The sequence below is a fragment of the Coturnix japonica genome, chromosome 6 (genome assembly GCF_054131305.1).
Source record: "Coturnix japonica strain WE chromosome 6, WE-NBRP24, whole genome shotgun sequence".
In the NCBI taxonomy this organism is placed as follows: Eukaryota; Metazoa; Chordata; class Aves; order Galliformes; family Phasianidae; genus Coturnix; species Coturnix japonica.
In genome coordinates, this window is record NC_140668.1 from 5893132 (window position 1) to 5913767 (window position 20636).

At 40.9% G+C, this 20636-nt stretch overlaps 1 protein-coding gene and 1 long non-coding RNA gene across 2 annotated transcripts in view; one reads left to right on the forward strand and one right to left on the reverse strand.

Annotated features, from left to right (window-relative positions):
- The window catches only part of LOC146760311 (cytosolic carboxypeptidase 4-like), a 94176-nt gene that overhangs the window by 9549 nt on the left and 63991 nt on the right, over window positions 1-20636 (reverse strand). Inside the window, exon 5 of the mRNA XM_085550805.1 lies at window positions 13462-13628. Coding sequence (XP_085406931.1) covers window positions 13462-13628 — 167 coding nt within the window. The remainder of the gene's footprint in view (window positions 1-13461; window positions 13629-20636) is intronic.
- LOC146760312 (uncharacterized) lies at window positions 14495-18613 on the forward strand. Its single transcript, XR_014947409.1, has 3 exons — window positions 14495-14787; window positions 14958-15049; window positions 16200-18613. It is a non-coding gene; the product is annotated as an uncharacterized LOC146760312 (long non-coding RNA).

Below are 20636 nucleotides of genomic sequence, written 5' to 3' on the forward strand. Positions count from 1 at the left end.
TTTACCTATTCTACCCTACCACAATGAAGTGCTTTAGCACTTTACCTATCTTAAGCTTGTATTGGTTTCTGCTCACCCTAACGCTGGAAATAAACCCATTCTCCAACAAGCTGTTGCTGCTCACACAAGGACTTGTGATGGAGCTCTAAAAATAGCCAAGTGGCACAACAGAGAGAGCTCCTGCATTCACACCAACACCAGGATCCAGAGCCCAGGGAGCTGAAAGGGCTGATAATAGCCTCCATCGCTGGGCACTAAGTGGTTAGGCTTTGCCAGCTGCTGAATTCCTGCCAGCCATATGTCTGATATCCTATAATAACCAGCCAGATGTTGGGCTAAGGTAAAGCCTGACAGAGTTCAGAAGGAAAACGGTGTGCCTGCCTCTCATGATCAGCCCTTGCTGATCTTTGAACTCGGCTGTTATCTTGAAGGAAAGCCTCTTCTGAACTTCGGCATGAATCTAATTAATGAGTTAATTCCCTGCTAATCTATTCTCCTCTTTGTGTCCGTTTCATGATTAATTTAGTTCCAGTGAATTTCCTTTACTGACTGCAGAGTAGAAACACACTTCCTACCCTATTAATCTCCACTTCTGACCCATCAGTAGGGGACTAAACAAGGGTAAATGGCTCCATGCTTTTATTTTCTGAGCCAAGTGATTTCTAGCAACGTAAGGTGGAAGGAAGTAGGGAAATTCTGCAGGCACATCATGCCACTACTGTAAGAAAAGGTGGAATAAAGACTGTCGATTAATTGAAAATTCTGCCCAGTTACATCAACCACACATCTAACAGAGAGGAAAGAACAGCAAGGCTACACACTGCATAGGAATGTCATTCGGATGTAAAGGATCAGATAAATAGCCAAGCCCAAACACCAAGAAGATAAAATCTGTTGAGGGAAACATAGCAGGGATCTGGGTTTTGTTATTCCTGAAGTTCCAAGGCTCCCTCATATATTTCCAAAGATATTTTACTGGTGTGGAAGAGAAGATCTTAACTGGAGAATGCACAGACTTCTCTGTCTACCTCTGCCTCCAGCACTCTTGGGAAATAGAAGGAAATTTGGCCTGTTTACCTGTCTGCTGAGGTAACAGTTACTCTTTCAGCATCTAAGTCTTAGAATGAAGTCCTCTTTGCTGAAAAACGAACATAATCTGCTGTTTAAACTAATAAAAGAACAACAAACCAAAATCAACCTGCATTACTGTTAGCAGCGTACAGACATGACAGAAAGCAGCAGTAAGGCTGACATTTTCTTAGTTAAGCTAAACGACTAATAACTACCTGGAATAACACGGGGAGTGAGCACAAGGCTGCAGCTTTATACCTCTGGATCCCATTCAGGGCCAGGCTGTTTATTTCCTTTAATGCTTTACATCTGTTAGCATTAAACCACACTATCAGCTCTGATGGATTTACATGTATCTTGCTGTTGCATGCATCTCTTGAGAGGCTGAGGGATGGGAAAGGTTACCTTCCCGCAATTGCGTTCCTACCCCCATAGCTCTCATGCAGCCTTCAGGGAAGCATTAAAAAAAGAAAAAGTAAAGAGAAGCAAAACCCAAAGAGCTTCCTTCTTCCATGAATTAAACAAAATGTTCTGAGGCTGTATAACATCCATAGGAGAAGAAACGCTGCCGGTGATCAGAATCGCAAACCTTCCTTCTGATGGCACAACGTGTCAAGGACATTTTTAATGAGGGATCAAGGACACTGCTTCTTGAGAGTCATCTTGTTTAAGCTGTGCTAACTGTGGCTTTCTTAGCATGCAAACCCAGCACCTCACAAGAGAGGCAGGAAAGCACCACAAGGCAAAGAAGTATCCTGCTTGCAAGGCTGTTCCTGTCATACCTGCAGGGGAAATAATCTCAGATGTTGCAGAGAGCATCTTTCTATTGATCCTTCCCCAACAGCCGTTAACTTAGAGCCACTCAGTAAGGAGATGGAAATGCCAGAAATGAGGAAAAATACACCAAAATAAGCAGAGACCTGTAGTGAGCCTATCCATTATCCACTTTCTGATAAACCCCAGTCCATATGACAGAAACTACACTTCTGAGAAGCCTAAGGAATCAGTGGATGCTGCATTACAGAAGAGTCTTTCAGATATCTGACACTGCTGGGAATAAACTCCTGATGGACCACGACCAAAAGAAGGACATGAGCTAGCAAAGAGAACAAAGATCAGAAGTTATGCAGGGATGCTGAGTACACTGCTCCCAGTTTCTCTCTATCTCCAGGTGCTGGGTCATGCATGACTAGATTTCCCAAGCAGTACCTGGTGTATGGCCAGCAGCAGCAGTATTAGAGGCTTAGCTTTCAGGCCTTGCTCTCCAGGGACTTCCTCCACTTGGAGCAGAGGCTTTGATCCTGAGTAGTACATTTGCACAAAAAGAACCTGGGTATGATTTTAAAGAGAGAGAGAGAGAAAAGTGAACACAAGCTTTGCTTCTGCATCTTATGTCTCCAATCTGCTCCTTGAAAATGGCAAAGACATCTCAGACATATTGTCAAAGGACCCAACTAATTTTTCAGCCTAATCCATTCTTTGTATCTCCATGAAAAAATAATATATATATATATATGTATATACAGAAAATTCTTGAAATTAAGGCAGTTTTTCACTTCCATGAAAGCAGGGAGGGATCTTAGGTCCCAGCTTCTTATGGGGACCCTCTATCTTATTCACTGCTCCTGTGCTGCCCACAAGCTGCCAGCATGACATCCTCATCCACTCAACTCTCTCTTTTCCATTTCATCCTTTCTGGACTAATTAGGTGAGAACCGTCTTCAAGTCAGACATAATGCTGAAATCTAAAAGATCTAAATATAAAAAGTGACATCATTTCTTACGGGCATGCATTCCCACCTGAGAGACTCTGGTTTCCTTCACAACCCCTCTTTGTGGCCAGCAATCTTCCAAGATTATTACTTAAAGATAAAATGGTTTCTCCAACACATTCATCAAATCAGGTGATGATAAGGCTGATTAATCCAGGAACCTCCATCCTTCCTGAAAACAATAAACTGCAAGGCCTACAGACAACAGGATGGAAAATATTACAAAACTTATTTTAAGAAATGCTCTGCTTTCTCTATCGAAGCCATCCTGAATTCCTGTCTTCCTACATGTTAAAGGATAACACATAGAATCACAGAACAACCCAATTTGGAAGGGACCCATAGAGATTACTGAGTCCATACTGGACCACCCAAAAATCAGATTGTATGTCTGAGTAGATAAATAAGGACGGTTCCAGAGAAGGTGATTAAAGTCATTAGAGCAATAGGAAGGCTAAAAAATATGAGTGTCTTTCGTGACCAGATGCACAAGAGAGACAATCATTGTTTACAAAATAACTGGCAATTTGGGCACTCCCAATTATTCTCTCTTACAGCAGAGGACAAAAATGCATTTGCAAAGGTGAAAGCGCAGCTGAAGAGAGGAAACATTTTCTGAGCAACACACATCTGATCTATGAAACTCAACTGATAGACTCAAAAAGCATTAACCACTCGTACAGAAAATAAGAACATTGGAACATTTCATTAGAAAGGATTATTGTTATTATAATTACTTGGAAAGGCTATAATTTCTCACATTTCCAAGTATAAATAAATAACTGTCTGAAGATAGAAAGGCATTCCCCCATATGGTGGGAATAGTTTGTAATTGTCCACGATGGCAATTTCTTGCATCTCTCTGAAATCTCTAATGCTGGGCACTGTCAGGAAGGACTCCTGACTGGCTGAACATCGTACAATGGATCCTGTCTCATGATTCACATCTTCACAGATGAAAATACAGGTTGTGTGTTACAATGAAAAATAAGTATTAATGCGATGGAAAGCCTGACAAGACAAATCCAGGTAGCAATACCCAAATTCTTGGCTGCCCCCTGCAGTTCAAAGGAGATCAAACACTGTTTTGTTGTTTGATACTGGGAGTTTGCTTGCTATTTGAATACCTTGGACTTTTATCTTTTAATGAGATGCTGATGCTTTATGGAAGATACTGTAGAATGGCATCTTCAGAAACAATTCTGAAGTACACAGTGTAATGTAAAAACTTGTTGAGCAGCCCAGACAGAACAAACAGATTACACAGGAATAGACAGAATAGACAGGAATAGATGCTTTCTATTCCTCCCTTTATTCCTTATTTCTAATGATACTGCCCTGATAGCTCTTCTTGAATTTAGTTTCTTCCATTGCTTACTCTCCCTCCAAGCTCCAATTCCTCTAACTCTTTTTTGAAAGAGGGATTTAAGGTAGTAACTAATTGTTAATGCTTAATAGGAAGCCATTATAGTTTAACAGGTAATAAGATACCATAAATAACACTGCTGGTAATGCACTTTTAAATGGTTAAGGATGTACTTGAAAGCGTAACCACACAAAGCCTGCTTCTGTTACTTTAAAAATGAAACTCATCCTTCCAGAAATTAGCTTCACATCCATCCGAAAAACACAAGTTTTACCAAGAAGAAATGGATGCAGGATTGAGAGACATATTCAGCAAGGGACTCCGACTGCATCAGGGGAGAAACATGGAAAGAACACGCTCTAATAGCTGGAAACAGCTGTTTTTTCTTCTATCCTCTTACAGTGTACATACCCTGCTTCTCCTTCCTGCTCTGGTGGTGGCCAGTGCTTGGCATGTTGTCTTTGCTCAGCCTGAACTACTGTTATCTACAGACTGGCCGTGGCCAAAATGGCACAGGTCTTCATCTTGTGAGTGAACTCCCCCAGTATTCATGGGAATTGGATTTGAGATTTTAGGCTTTATTTTTGTGTGTGTGTGTTCTTCAGATGTTAAGTATTCACAGAACCATACTCAGGTTGAAAGGGACCTCAAGGATCATCAAGTTCCAACCCTCTGTGAAGATCCGTATGAAGTATTAACATCACATGATCTTATCATCACATCTTTGCAGGCCCAGCTCCAGCCAAATTCTCACAAATTCTTCCTGCTAATATCTCATTTAGCTTATACATCTTAATAAACCCCCACTGTTTCTGAGACGATATAATGAATCGCCACAGGCTACAGCAGCTGGCTTACATGTTTATGCCTCTATGCATATATGTCCATGTACATGTGTGTGCTGGGTCTAAAAACACCAACCTGCACGTATTTACCTCAGTCTCACACAATACTCCTGCCATGTCTGTCTCTCTAATATCTCATATGGCAGCAAGCAGCAGGGGCTGCGCATGAGTCACAGCCACAATACACTGCACAGCCAGAGCCTCTGACAGAATATACAATAGAGCTGAGATGTCAGTGGAGGTGGCTTTGGAGTACTTTAAAAATGCTGTTCAAGTGCCAACTTTCACCTCCAAATACGACACTTTGTTCGCCCACCCACTTTCGTTCCAAGTTAAATGTTCCTTTTACTGCAACTCGACAGCTTTAATTATGAATTTATCTGTCTTTTTCTATCCCTATAACTGTTCAGTCTCTCATTTGTCTTGCTAAGATTTTTGATATGCTCCTAGATAGCAGCTGTATACTGTCACCACAGTACAAGTGGCCTGGTCAGACTCTCATTTGCAGGCTGGGCATCAGACCAAAACCTGCAATAAGCTGTTTGCCTCGAAAGCACAAATCTCATGTGTTCCCTCTGCAGAGAAAGAACAGAGAGATGGGGACACAGTGTGCTGATGAGCATCACTGTATCAGAACCACAATGCTTTCCTTTGCTCTTATTGCCTGAGAAACTTAAATACATATAAAATTCTGACCTGAGGAAAACGTGGATCCCACTGATGGTTTCACTGAGGATGCAGCTCCTTCTATCATATTTTGCCCACGACAGAAGACATCCATTTTAAACACTAATGTTTTAAACAGTAGCAGCACACGTAACCCTGCCGCCATCAATGCTGTGCAGGACTGATGTGTGGTAAAGCCTTCACCACCTAGCTCTGCAATAATGTTATATGGAGTGTCCTAACACTGCCTCTTAAACACCTGATCCATGGTCAACCCAAAATTGTCGCATCTGGCTGCATTCAAAATGACTGTAAGTCTAAACATATCAATCCTCTCATTATCCTTTGTGACTTCTAGGAAAGACTCTATCCCGTTCCAGTGTCAGCACTATCCTGGTCTATAAAGATCACCTCAGACGGAAGTGCATATCCCTCATAATCCAGTCTTTTGGGAGATATTTCATAACTTCATAAATTAATGTTGATTGCTTTAGAAGTAAATTTTTATCCCAGCATGTGAAGGGACCCAATGACTTCCACATTTCAAGTACGATTTTAAGGGAAAAGGACTGTACCACAGAAATACAGATGCTCCTAATCAATACGAAAATGTCTAATACCAGGCAGTAGCAATGTGCCTCACAGAAAGGGCAATGCAGAGCCCATTTGTTCTGCTGGATATATACAAGTTCATTATCGGTACTCCAGTCAGATCTGTACGTGTACAGTAATTTGAATAACCTTCGATATGATAGCATGCAGTCCTTCTGTGATTCCTTTTTCTGCCATTTGCTCTTTTCATCTCATCCCTTCCTACTGCTGTTTAAATTGCTATTATTAGCTATTAAATGATAAATGAATTACCTCTGAAGTAAGCATGAATAATTGTTCCCAGCCTGAGATAGGCTTGGACTGGTATTTGGTAACAGTCAACAAGATCTGTGTGGCTCCCAAGGTTATTTCATAATAATAATAAAAATCAATAGGAAGAAAACAGGGACAGCTCCAGAAAGTGTTAATGAAAAGTTGCTGAATTACAGTGGCTCACCTGTGCACAGCTACATAAAAGCCTTCTGAATACCAAATACATTAATTATAGACTGCATTGCTCGGCTGAACCTCCACAGAATTCATTGGGCTTGTATTCTCACACTAACAAAGGAGAGACGCTGAAGAGTGCTGGATGAGAAGGATGAAGGGAGGGAGGGATGGAAGAAAGTTCATGTTCTTATTTACAAAACACAATTATCAATATATATGTACTGAGAGTAAAATCTGAATCCAGTAATAGATCTAAATCCAAAGTTGGAGGTGTTTCCTCTCATGAGCAGGCACATCAAGGTTTTACGTCAGACCCTGGACAGAAAGAAGATACTCCCCTTTTGCAGCATCTGTATGAAAGAGCACTGTAGAGTATATATGTATTTAAGCAATACCTCCTGGTAGTCATAAACTGATTCTGACTCCTTACAGTAATGTGAGTCTACCCCAGAACTCTGCAGCTGCTCTCATAGCTGACACACTCCTTTACTGTTAAAAGTTAGGCGGTGCCCTTGAAGAGTTATATGAAATACATTAGCAGCTCCTTTTGCTCCATGTTCTACACCACTAACATGACACAGTATGGCAAACACGAAACTTGGATTTACCTAATAAGCTATCACCATCACCATGCCCTTTTTGCTCAGGCATCCAAACACAGGAATATCACATTCATAGATGTTCACAAAGCAGTAGAAACTTCAAATTCCTCTAACAGCTACATAACTTGTGACCAAGCTAAAAAATGGAATCAATAAATAACCTCTCCTTCTGAAAGCTGCCCCAAGATATTTAATGTCTACAGATGATCAAGGTTAAAAATGTTCCAAATCTTTACTTAAAGAAAAATGAACGTTCAATCAAACAGAAATCTGAATCAAAACTACCAGATGATTCCTGCTGATGTTTTCCAGGGAATTAGATTCACAAAATGATGAAAGAGCCCTTTCATCTCCATGCATGTGTCAGAGGACTCCCCAGAGTCCAACCGTACAGACTGCCCCAGTGGATCAGGTACTCAGCCTGTTGGAACCATGAGGAGATGGGGCATTTGGGAGGGTGAAGCACTGTCTTGCACTCAAACACTTCAGCCAAAATTAGTTCCAGTTCATATAATTTAAACGAACAAACAAAAAACTGTAACAACAAACGAAACCCACATTCACCTGTAAGCAGAGGAAGACACAAACCAGGAAGCAAGGGAGCCATTTGCCATCACTGCACAGAACTATCATGTCGTAATTCTGCTGTTTAAATATGTGTTAAAGATGCATGAATTGAAACCAACACGCCTCGTTCCTTCTTTGTTCTTTTGCTCTTTGAACTTCCCACCTTTGGGTCTGCTTCACTCTATTTTGATCTGAATGGCATTTTGGCCACATAGCTTAAAAGATGAGCAGAATTGCTTGCACAGCCATAATCAGGCGAGGATGCATTACAGAGAAGAGATGGGAAATCCAACAGTTCAATACTATCTAGGATTGTGATGGTGCATCAATGAAGTATAGGAGAAGAGCAAGCACAGTTCCAAATGATCTACAAATCCTTCTTGTATATTATTGGATTTGCCATCCACTCACTGACCATTTTAACTGCTCACTGTATGGAAGATGAATAGATTGCACTTGGACAAAGGGCCATGGTAGTGATTAAACATTCTGCTTCTGATTAATATCACAGTAAGGTATATTTACCATCTGGGGAGGAGAGAAATTTATCTCTGTTCAAGAAACATAAGAAATGATAAAGAAACACAAGAGATGAATAATATCTGAGTCAGCAGAAAACACTTAATGACTTTGCAAGGGTCTGCCTCAGTATGTAAGAAACACCTCCCAAACAAAGGGCTACAACTGCTGCAGTGTTTGCAAAACACTCAAAGGCACAAATGCAAAAAGAGAATGAACAGAAGTGCCATCCGTTCAAAACATGAGGAAAAAGGGGAAAACACCCTTAACAAGGTAATGCTTTCTGAAACCTGCTCTTAGTGAGCAGTCACTTCTCATCCTCTTTGTGGTCATGAAAAATGTGAAGTTACCTGGGCAGCACTGACTTAAAACCCAATTGTTTCATAGCAAATGAGGCATGAAACTTATTATCAAAAAACATGATGTCTGAAGTACATGCTGTCATTTTGTTTTCCCAGAAGACAGCTTCTGAATGCCTGAACTGACTGCAAGACATGGCTGGAAATACAAGAATTAGTGGCTCTTCTTGAGCAAAAGCAGAGTTGTGAGGCCAACATCTACAGCACTGTATCTTTGTGAGATAAGAGAGTAAAATGCCTCTACAATCAACTGATACATTACCTTGTTTTTCAGAAGATGGCTGCAAAATGCAGTTAACCCTCCACATATTTGACATTTGACTTGGCAGAATGGTCCTTAAAACTGGCCTGCTGGTAGAGGAATAGCCTTTTGATGCAGAAAAACACCTATAAAAAGTTTCTGAAAAGAAAAACCCACAAACTACTAAGTTCTTTAGTAGGTCTTGTGCAATATGAGGGTGACGGCACCTAAACAAGTGTGAGAGTTAAGGAGAAATGCCCCAGGGGCACAGGATGCTAACTAAAAGCTGGCTGATACCTTGAACAATTTAACCACTAGACAGGCAGTTATGAGAATTGTATTAGGATGATCAAGAGTTTGTTCCATCCCCAGATGCATCTATGCTTCTGAAGTTTGCAGGATGTTCTCTGGATGATATTCTTTTTGGAAACATTTAAAGAATCACTTGTTTTTGTCTTCAACTAATAATCATGGGAAGCAATATATTAGGTACCAACAACCTTTGGAGTACTGGTTCCAGGACTCTGCTAGCACATCATTTACATACCATTTAAACAGAGCTAAAACAAAAGTCCCCTTACTAGACTTTCCCCAGTTTTAGAAAGGTACAGCATTGAGTAGAGCATTGAGTAGGAAGTAAATAGGAGGTTTTTGTGGAGAGAGAATATCTGAGTAAGGAACTTGCAGTGTACTGTAGAGATTTCAGAGTTAAACTATTTCCACACAGTCAAGCACTTTCAGGTAATCCAGAATCCTATGATCTCACTGCATCTCATGGCAATAATCTCAGTAGTTACCTGTTGGTCTTTAAGACAGCTGCCCTTAGAGAACCAGAGATGAAGAGTTGTTATGTGAATTTCATGTTCTCCAAGGATTTCCAGGTTCTGGGGGAAATACTCTACTGTTCTATTAGTAATGTAGCCCCAGAGACAAAAATTCAACTCCCTTTTTGCTTATTTTCAGATATAGCTACTTTGTTACCCTGCCTCTGCTGGGAACTTACTACACAGTTAATGCTCCTGAATGACTTCATATACTGTATGTGCTAGACTGAGGTCAAGAAGGAATTCTTGCCTGTGTACCAAAATACATTTTGTTAGGACCACTAAAGGTTTAGCACACCTTTCTTCGGCTCACTGGAGACTGTACACTGAACACTATGAAATCAGGTAGGAGAAATCCCCCATTCACACAAGATGCCTCCATTAGACCAGTCATTTCCCCAGTAGCTATTACCTTGCTTCGATCTACCGCTCACTGACTCTGACAGAGCAAATAGTTTATTCTAGAGAAGTAGCCAGTGTCCAGCCTGCTCCTTCATCCTCCTCACAGCAGTAGCGGAAAAGTAAGGCTGCAAAATGCCCTGAGCAGAGAGAGCTCTAAGAGGAAAATTAAAAGACACATCCAGTTATAAACGTTGACAGGTGAAAATGTTCGCTGTTGGAGGGAGATGCTGAGATGCCAAGTCAATGCCACGCACACCAGACACCATGACAAAAAAAAAGACACAAACGCAGAACATGAACCGTAGGAGTTTCGTAACATAAAAGACCTCTGGCTTGTGATCTATGTACCTTTGCCATGAGACATATCACCTGGAAGTCAGATCTGTCCAGTACTGGATTAACTTCTCTTTCCATGGCTTGACCTGTCACCCGGAGTACTATAGAGACGGGCACTCAGAAATGCACATTTAGAAAATTAGATAGATGTATTGAACATAAGCACTGTGCAATTAATCTCACTGATCACAGCTGGAGTGGTCAGAGCAATTTCAGCATGTTTTCTGCAAAATAGAACCTTATCAACTAAATAAAGATCGTATTTTCATCAAGGTCGAGTGACAGTCATCGTTTTCTTCTGACACTGTTAATCCTGCTCTGATAGGAAACATCCATATGTGTATCTTTCTCTAGGTGAGAAAGTCAGTCAAGACAGTCTTCTGCAACACGCTCTACCAAAAACAAACTTAAGCTGCAGTCAGACCCATTGGCTCCCACTTAAACACCCACTATTCATTACACAGTACAGAGGTCTGGAAAAGGGATTGCCTGCAAGGTGTTTAAACCACCTCTGCTCACAGTGTAAAGCACACAAGAAAGACATCCCACAGTGTAACCATTTAGGTCGCTCCTGTGTAGCACCTGCAGGCCCCGAGTTCAACTCTGCTTTGGCAAAGGTACAAAAATAATTTGGGTTATTTCCATCCTCACAAGAGGAAAGCATAGAAAGTGTTCAAGTGTTTTTTGTGGTAACTACAGAAGACAACAGCACTGGTTCTAAGCTATAAACACTTCCTGCTCCTTAAACCATGAAAGACAGCTCTAGTCTTGGCAAAAGTAGACTATAATTACCATTGATGTAGTGACACACCACCAGTAAGCAGAAAGACTCTGCTGAGCTCCCTGTGCTACCTAAATGGAGAAAGACTGGATTTCATCTTTACAGAGTAAGATTAGACCGAGTGGAACCCCACACTGCAACCTCCAGTTCTGATGGATAATCAGTTTTTTATTTCATAGTCTATGCATTATTTTATTTCAAAGTCTGAGCTAGGGGAGAGGCCTGGATACAGCTGCTCTCCTGCCCATAGCAGTGTGCTCTCTTTATTCTGCATTCTTCCTTTGGTTGCTTTAGGCCTCTTATTCCCTCTAAAATCAAATTATGCAGTTCTCTTGGCGAGACTCAAAGAAACCCAGAAGCAAAATATTAATTTTCTGAATCAGAATCAATAAGCTGCACAATCCTTTTCAATGAATTATTTATCATAAAATAGAATACACTTACAAGCCAAGCCCCTTGGTCCCCACATCTCCCTTTTCCTGATCTTTTGCAAAAAGCTCCTGTAATATGGCAAATCTTTAGACAGGAGCAAACAATGTAATGTTTACTTGTACTACAAATGCCAACTAATTGCACCTAACCCATCAGAACTCCATAAATCTGCAATTCCACCCACTGGAGTGAAAATGAACAAGTAACCATCACACTGCCTTCAGCAGTGACATCCCATCCCCAGATGACACAGAACCTTGAAGGGACAGAGCGCTTTGCTTTTGACCACCACAAACAGATATGGAATGGCATGGGAGCTGTACAAGGTAAGGGATTTTTCTTTAATTCTTAACTTCTTTAAAAGTATTTGTCATTAGAGAGCTGCTATATTGGTAAAGGTTCATCGCCCACACAACATCAGGAAAAATGAAATGAATGCTCACTAACATGAAACCAACCAAAGAAAAAGGTAATGGAAAACCACACAAATGAGAGAAAGTGCTCATGGAGTTGGTATGACCAACTTATTTTCAGTGTCTGGGACAAGTCAGAGTTCAATATTTTCCTTCCCTGAAGTTACTTTCATGCAAAAACTCCTCCAGCTCTAATTCAGAATTGGAAAATCTGATTTATATCTCAAATTCATCCACCTGGCCAGGCTTCAGTAGCTCTCTCTAATGAGACACCAACGATTTCTCGGATGGCTGTCCCCAGTACTGAAACCATTTAGGATACATGTTAATTGCTTCATTTATGTGTTCATATGTACAAGTGAGCACAGCTATACAAAAGGAATGTCTCTATATTTTAGTTCTCTTTTTTTCATTGTTCCCCATAAACATTAAAAACCACGAACAAGCTTGTAAGAATGGTTTCAGGCATGAGGAACAGGTGGTGCGAATGTCAGTTAAGTATTCCTGCAGGGGGAAGACTGGAAGTTTGCTGTAAATTATGGGGGCATTTCTGCAACAGAAAAAATTGGCTTTTCATTGATGAAGCTGGAAGCACTCTTTGATAACAAACCCACTGGGAACTTCAAATCATATCACATCACTCAGTTATTTTTTCCTCCATTTGTCTTGGAAAAACAATATTGCAAGAGTAAGTGCTTGCATGTAGAACTAGGAATAGCATGGTTTAGAAAGAGCACATACATTTCTGCTTCATCACAGCTGAAGCATCCCATATTCTGACCTTTACCCAGGCCAAATTCCCCACATATGAGGCAACCTCACTTGCATACATCCCATTGAACACAGGAAGCTAAGAAATGAATTTTGCAATTAGGAAAAAACACCTCCCATATGGTTGTTTGGATAATGACTTCATCACACGCACCAAAAATCACAAACCTATGCTTCATATGTCTGTAGGATACAATGCTGTGAGGAAAAGAGGAATAACTGTGCGAATCCTTGCAGAATCAGGCATACTGTTTCTAAATCATACCATCAAAGTCCTTCACCTAGAGAACATCTTCCCTGTAGGAGATTGACTCCACAGAGGAGATCTGAGGTGGACAGAGTATCACCTGAAACTTCAGTTTCCTGTTGATGAATTCACTGAGACAGTGCCATCCATATGCTCAAGTAATATTTTGAGAGGAAAATGAAATTTGTAAGGAAACTGTCACTGACCTTTGTGCCCGGTCTGTTATTGTTATCTCTTCCTCCAGATCTAGGAGTAGCGCTGCCTGAGCCATCACCTTCTTGCTGCAGGGCAAGGATTTGAGGTGCAGAATGAGCAGAGCAAGGCAAAACTTGCTTCCCATCTCCTCCAGCTCTTGAGTTCCCAGCTGCAGGCCCTGGTGGAAAAAAGGAGGAAGTTTCATTGCTGAGTGTACAAAGCGCAGGTGTTGGGAGACTGTTTTTCAGAAGGACAGCTCTTAGTATTACAGTATCACCTCATTCAGGTTCCCATACAGTCAATCATGAATTCAATGATAGCATTTGTTCTACAGGATCTATTCTAAAATAGCTTCTATTTTACAGAGGCAACAGAGGCAAGTAGTGTAACTGCTCTGGTTACTTACACTGAAGTTGTCACTGTACAAATTAGACTCATACCCCAAGAGGATCTGACTAAATACACTCTTACAAATCATTAGGTCTCATCTTTTTTCTCTCTCTAGAAGCGTCATCTCCCTAAGCAATGGGAAACAAATAGGTTTTATGACTGTAAATACTGGACAGTGGCAGAGATTAGAGAAAAAACAGTGAAGAGGGGAAGGAGGGAACATCTTTAACAAGTTATGAATTGCTTTTTAAGAAAATCAATTACAAAGTAATTGCAAAATAACAAATAACTCTGAGGAATTTCTCAGTGTATTAAAAGCCTATGTCTCTAGTAGGGACGTGCAGGCAAAGAAATGCAAAAACAGGACTGGGATTATCAACATCACCTTTCCAAGAGGACTCCTTCAAGCTGTGGATCCTCACATGGAAGAGCCCTGACTTTGAATTGTCTGTGCATGCTTTTTCACTACTTAAAAAAATAAAGACCCAACAAAAAAGTAACACATCAAGGGCCTACATAGGAGTAATCCGGTGTAATTACTGGTAGTTTCTCACAAGCAGTGAGATGGCAAGAGACCAAAAAAAACCTCCAAAACCACAAAAGAGTCACCGAAAATAACCCAAAGAAACTGCAAAATCCCTCATCTTTGGCATTTAGTGATCACATCATGTGTTACTCCTTAATGCTATCACACCAGGGGTTGAATCAATTGCTGAACAATTGCAGCCTTTGTCAGTATCAGCCCCGTGTGCTTTTGAAGCACAAACCATTTCTGCAGCCAACCTTCTGACAAGAACTCCAATCCCATTTCCAAGACTGTTTCCTTAGCAACTGCCATAAGTCCGTGCTCACAGCCCTGGCACCAGCCACAAGCACAGTGTGTGCTCCACACCAGCATGGCCTGCTCTTGACCCTTCACTCGGTGTTTGTTACTGCACATCTTACAGGTAACAGAGCCCATATATTATATATATTATATATTATATATATATAATATACCAGTAACTGATAACAGGGGGCTGAGCTCCAGTCTCCTGTTTCTTAGTAGTTAGTTTTGTTTTGCCTTCTTTAATTTGTTTATGTTTCCTATGTAAGGTTGCACTTATAATTTCTCTAGGATCTTCTGCACAGCTGAGAGAAATTGGGAGCCAACAGCATGGAGGTGGATGGAAAAAAGAGGCTTCCCAAGTGACCATCTACAGCTCCCTTGTAATGCTTTTTTTTGGTTCATGTTTGTTAGAGGCCACAAAATGTCTTACAAGGCGAATGCCTTCACTTCAACTCCAGCAAGTCCAGCATGTACAAATAAAATCTAACATTAAAGCAGCCCTATCTGATAACAAACACATTTTCCTATAGTAACCACATTGAAATTCTGCTTGTTTTCTCAAACTATATGAATAAATATGAATAGGTAATTATAATAATGAATAATGAACAAATAATGCATTATTTTGAGCTTGTACATATACTGAGTGGTTGGACAGCTAGATAAGCAGAGGACGTGCCTAGAAGAGCACACAAACAATATGAGAAAACAGAGCCTCCCTGCCAGGCGTAGACAAAGGACTCTGGAGATCTGACTTCTGCTCTCAGAAAGTCTCTTAAATATCTTTAAAGCAGTCAGCAAATCTCTAACACCATTTCTTCTCCCATCCTAATCACTGCAAGCTTTGCTAAGTAAGAGCCAGGTGCAATGAACTATAGTAATTATTAATAATGGGAAGAAAATAGATGAAGAGGCTTAGAGGAACCAATGGTCATTAATACAAAACAACGAGGGCCTAGCAGCTCTACATAGATTCCTCACTTCCATTATTTTACTTCAGAAGACATTTTAGTGTGGCAGTTACAATTGGCAGGTGGAAATGGTGACATTTCTGAGCAAAAATAAGTCACTTCCACAGCAAAGGAATTATTCTCTCAGGGGTAAAAAATACAAGGAACATCTTGGGGCTTTCCCTGGGGTGTATCTTAGGGTCCTGTTTCCAGGATCCAGGCAGCACACTAAATACCTATCAATCCAGGAGATGCGAATAGTGACAGTGCTAAAACTCAGCCTGTGGGCTTACAATTCCCCAGGGTTTTATTCAGGATATGAAGAGGCCTTAGGAAACTATGAACAGAGAAATAATAATAATAAAAGTATAATACACCTGAGAAGCCTCAGACAGTAAGTGCTCATGCTCTGAAGTTAGCTGCTTTATGATGGACCCATATTGCTTCGAGAACAGACAGCTCGGGAATAACAGCTGGAAACCTCAGCTAGAACATTACAAGTTAACACATTTAATTCACTTCAAACACAGGCAGTCTTTTATTTTCCAACTCAGACAATGCTCTCCCTCTTCTTCCTCAGCTCTCAGCAGAGGCAGGAGCTGGAGCTGCATTGGTGACTACCATTAAAGTGAAGATGCTGACAGAACTGATGCATCAAACTAACAGCATTAATGATATCTGCCAGCAGTGCCAAGAGCTGGTGCTCTGGGTAGAAACCAGCCCCTCCTGCCTTGCTTGAAATTCTTGAAATTCTACAAGAGATAAAGAAAGAGAAGTGGTGAACTTTTGATTTTGGTTAAGAAGCTCCACAGCAGTCAAGCTGGATTGTTTCTACTCACAGTGACAATATATAACCCGTTTGCCACTACCATGCAGGAGGAAGCTGTTCTACCTGCCATCAGGTCCTCTGCAATGTCCTGAACTCTCAGAGACCCTATCTTTCCCCATCACAATCCTACATGGCTCCATCCTCCTCTGGAGGCATCTGTATGAGAAGCGGAGTGCAGTGCAGTCTTCCAAGCCAGCAAAATCTAAGCAAAGTCTGAATCAGAAAACTGTACCAGAAAGCTGCAGACAAGATCATCAGTCTTAATTAGTTTAGCCTCATGGATATGCTAACAAAGGTATTCTTCTTTGATGATCAGCTCATATCTTTGCATAGTTTCTGCTCTTCATAACATGAAAGTGCCAGTCTGGATCAGCATTGGCTCAATACACACATTGCTGCGCAATACAAATATGCCCACTGGTCCCCTGGGCCCCCTCATGCATGTCTTTTGAAGACATAATGTTAAAGGATAACAGGTTTATAGTTTCCTGGCTGTTATAAAGAATAATGGAACTAGACATTATTTGCTAATCTCTTCTCATTTTTTCATACCACAGCAGACAGTATGGTAAGAGACATCACCATGCTCTAATATCTGGATGTATCTGTATATATGATTTGGTGGGAAGAAACATTCCAGAGGAACTCAACATGGCTAATCAGATGAATTAAATGAACACAACCTATTAGCTCTTGGTCTAGTTAAACCAGTACATTTGTTCTCTGCCCAAACTGTTTTTATCATAACAGGGCAGTGAGGTGTTCATCTGCATCTCCTAAATGACACTGTGTCACAGTAATAGGAAACACGGAAGGAGGGGGAAAAATAAGAAAGCTATTCCGTGATTTATCATTTGGCCAAGATAATGGCAATAAAAATTCTCCTAATGAAAGTTGATGAAATTATACCGGAAAAAGAGTTCATTCGCATTCAGCACTGATGCATCAACTATATATTCACAACTAAATGCTTCCAACGTCTCTCAATTTACCTAAAAACACATCACAGGCTAAGAGACAATGTAATGGGAAAACTTCGTTATTCATTACTCATATGCTTTAAACAACCCCACAAGCCAAAGGCAGCGATAGTTTCATAACACAGATATTGTTGAAGGTGGAAGGACTCCAGAAGTTAAATTAGAATTTTCTCTCTCCACCAGGGTAACAAGAGCTGCAGTTAAACTGGAGTTGAAAGATATTAATAAACACAAGTAGACAACAGATTTCAGAGCCATCATTTTTCTCTTGCGTTCAGAGAAAAGGGATCTTTGGCACACAGTACGGTCACTTTTGGGCACTGTTCAATCCTTGAGGCAATATTTTTCCCTGCAAACTTACTTCCAGTCAACACATACACACACACATGCAGAGTATACTCTGCATCTCAACAGCTTTACACATGCACAATGGTTATGCCCTAAGGCTGGGTATAAATAAATTGGCAGTCTGGTTTCCCACTAATTCCATCAGTGAGCTCTCCATTGGAATACTAATAGAAACTACTTCGAGGCTGCACAGGACAAACCACACAGCTGAATGAAACATTTGGTGCCTGCAGATGAAATTTTAGCCTGGGCCAGCCCCAAAAGATAGTGTCCTTTAAACCCCTGTGAAAGAAAACATGCTGATGCACAATGGGGAACCAGCTATTGAGATGAGGACAGTAGGGAACAAGCCAGTTTTTCTCATGGCCCAGAGATCCCTAAGCAGTAGGTATGACATTCTAAACAGACAAAGTTTAGGGGATAGAAATTTGGGCCAAAAGATTTCAAAGGGATTAAGCAAGCAGAAAAGGCTGAAGATGGAGAAAAAAAATTGGGTAGCTTGAATTTCTAGAAAGATGAGAGGGGTTGAGTTAAAGACAGAAGATAAAAGGACTGGAGAGATAAAAGGATGAGAAAGAGGGAGGGGTGGTTGAGGTCAGTGGATGCTGATGTGGAGGAATGATAACAAGAGGAAAACTAATGGAAACCTCAATCCCCATCTCACTGTTGGAGAGGTGTGCTTCGTTATGAATGCCCATCCTCGCTTTCCTCAGTACTTTGGCTACTAGGTGAGGAAACAAGGCCCAGCTTGCTGTCAACCCTCCCTGAAAATCTGCTGAATTTAGCTGATGCTCTGATTCAGCTGGGACTGAGCAAACTTCTTTGTTTCGTCACAAGATGGGTTATTGATTTGTCATTCAAATGGACTCTTTCCCTGGCTAAAGATGCTACAGGCTAGATTGTTCAAGGGATGGAGGAAAGCAGATCAGAGAGCAGAAAGAGGCCTGAAAGGCCTGTTTGTAAGAGAACTGAGGATTTAGCAAATGGTAAAACTGGTTGTCAAGTTCTACTTATTCAGATAGCATAGATAGCCAACCAAAGTAAGCATAAAGATGGGGATATATTCTCATCACCCTCCCCCAGAGACTGCACACTCACACAGAGCAGTAGTGGTTGGGTATGGAATGCTTCCATACTTGCTGGATGCTGGTGCACCTCTTTCGCATTGCTTCCTGAGATGGAAGGTAGTACATGGTACCAGAAGGTCCAGTTTTGCCAGATCACTTCTTGGGTATCACTGGGACCAATGCATACATTTATGTGGGGCATAACTGTGAAAAGTGGCTGAATCAGGAATAAAAGATGGACAAAAATAGAAAGCAAAACCAACGTAGATGAGCCATAAAGAAGGTCCAGAGGGCAAAGAACAAAAGTAGTGGGAATTGTCAGTATGTTTTTGTTGTTGTCATTGTTTGTTTGTCAGGAAAAACAACAACAACAACAAAACAGAAAATAAATAGAAAAAATAAGTGCTAATTCTTGAAAGAAAACAAATAGTGCTCCAGATAATTAACTCTCCTACTTGGCAGACAAGAAGAAGAAATGGGGAAACTGTTCAAGGTCATACAGTGATTCTGGGGCAGTGTAAGAAAAGAAAACTACTTTACACTGGTGACAACCAAGTGCTTTGTTCAAGAACATTTCTGTCTTTAATGCAGGTTCCAGTACTGGCAACAGGTTAACTGCTGTTACCCCATCTGACTGTGCCTTCAACATTCATCTGTAGTCTACCCACGGCTTTCTCTCACTCGTACACCTTCTGCTGTGTGAACTCTATGGAACCTGGAACAAGTCACAGCCAGGTTATAGCCTGAGGTGCCTGAAGATTAAATGTGAGGTGGAGCTCTAAGTACATCTGAGAGTCTGTGTCAAATGAATTAGCTCATAAAAGCAGTCTGGGAAAGCAAGAAGTTGAATTTTTGCAAGTCCTAAATTGGCAGTTTAATCCCTGGATCACTTTTCCTCCCTCTCTACTTCCACTTCTCTGCTTGTATGAATAACTTCAGCATACAGAAAAGTGAGCAGACTCCAGGCCCACCCAAGCATTTTCAGCTATGAGTTTAACTCATTTGGCCATATTTCACCGTGGGAGTTAAATAACTTCCTAATCCTGGCTGGTGATCACCACATGCTTGGCAACAAAAGGATTTATGATGTTTATTCTGGCTAACGTAAATACAGATGCTATTCAGAAAGCGTCTAACCTGTTTTGAACATTCTTAGTACAGTATTTGTCTCCATAATGTCATTCACTATCAGGTTCTCCTGGTTAATTATGTGTTATATAAAGAACCAATTGTATCTTTTCATGAAATGCCCTCCATATTGTTCTATGTTACACAACACCTTGTTATTTTTCTGTGTGGCTTTAAAGCAGAGCAAGTATTTATAGTTACTGGGAAATTACAAAGTAGATTTTATTTTGAAATTCACTATACTATAATCTGCAATATAGAAAGCTTTGAAGCCTTTCCCTCTTACTCTGATAAAACATATGCCATTCTGCCCATCCCAGAGGTGATGAAAATATGTATTGACCAAAATGACACAGCAACACTAGTACGCTTTTCTTCCCCATACAAAATAAGACCCCATGATGGATCATGGTATCACTTTTGCACCAACATAATGATTTAGGCACTAGAGTGCATTTAGAAAGAAGCCAGCACAGCATGACCCAGACATCACAGCATGCTCCAGCCTGATAGCTGTCTGCCCCACAGGATCTCTGGTGCTCTGTTCCCATGCTAGCACATTACAGACACAAGCAGACCGGCAAAGCTGCATGTTGGCCTGATAGCAACGTTACATGGAGTGGAATTTAATGGGGTGGCGAGTTTGCTTCCTGCTATGCTGCCAC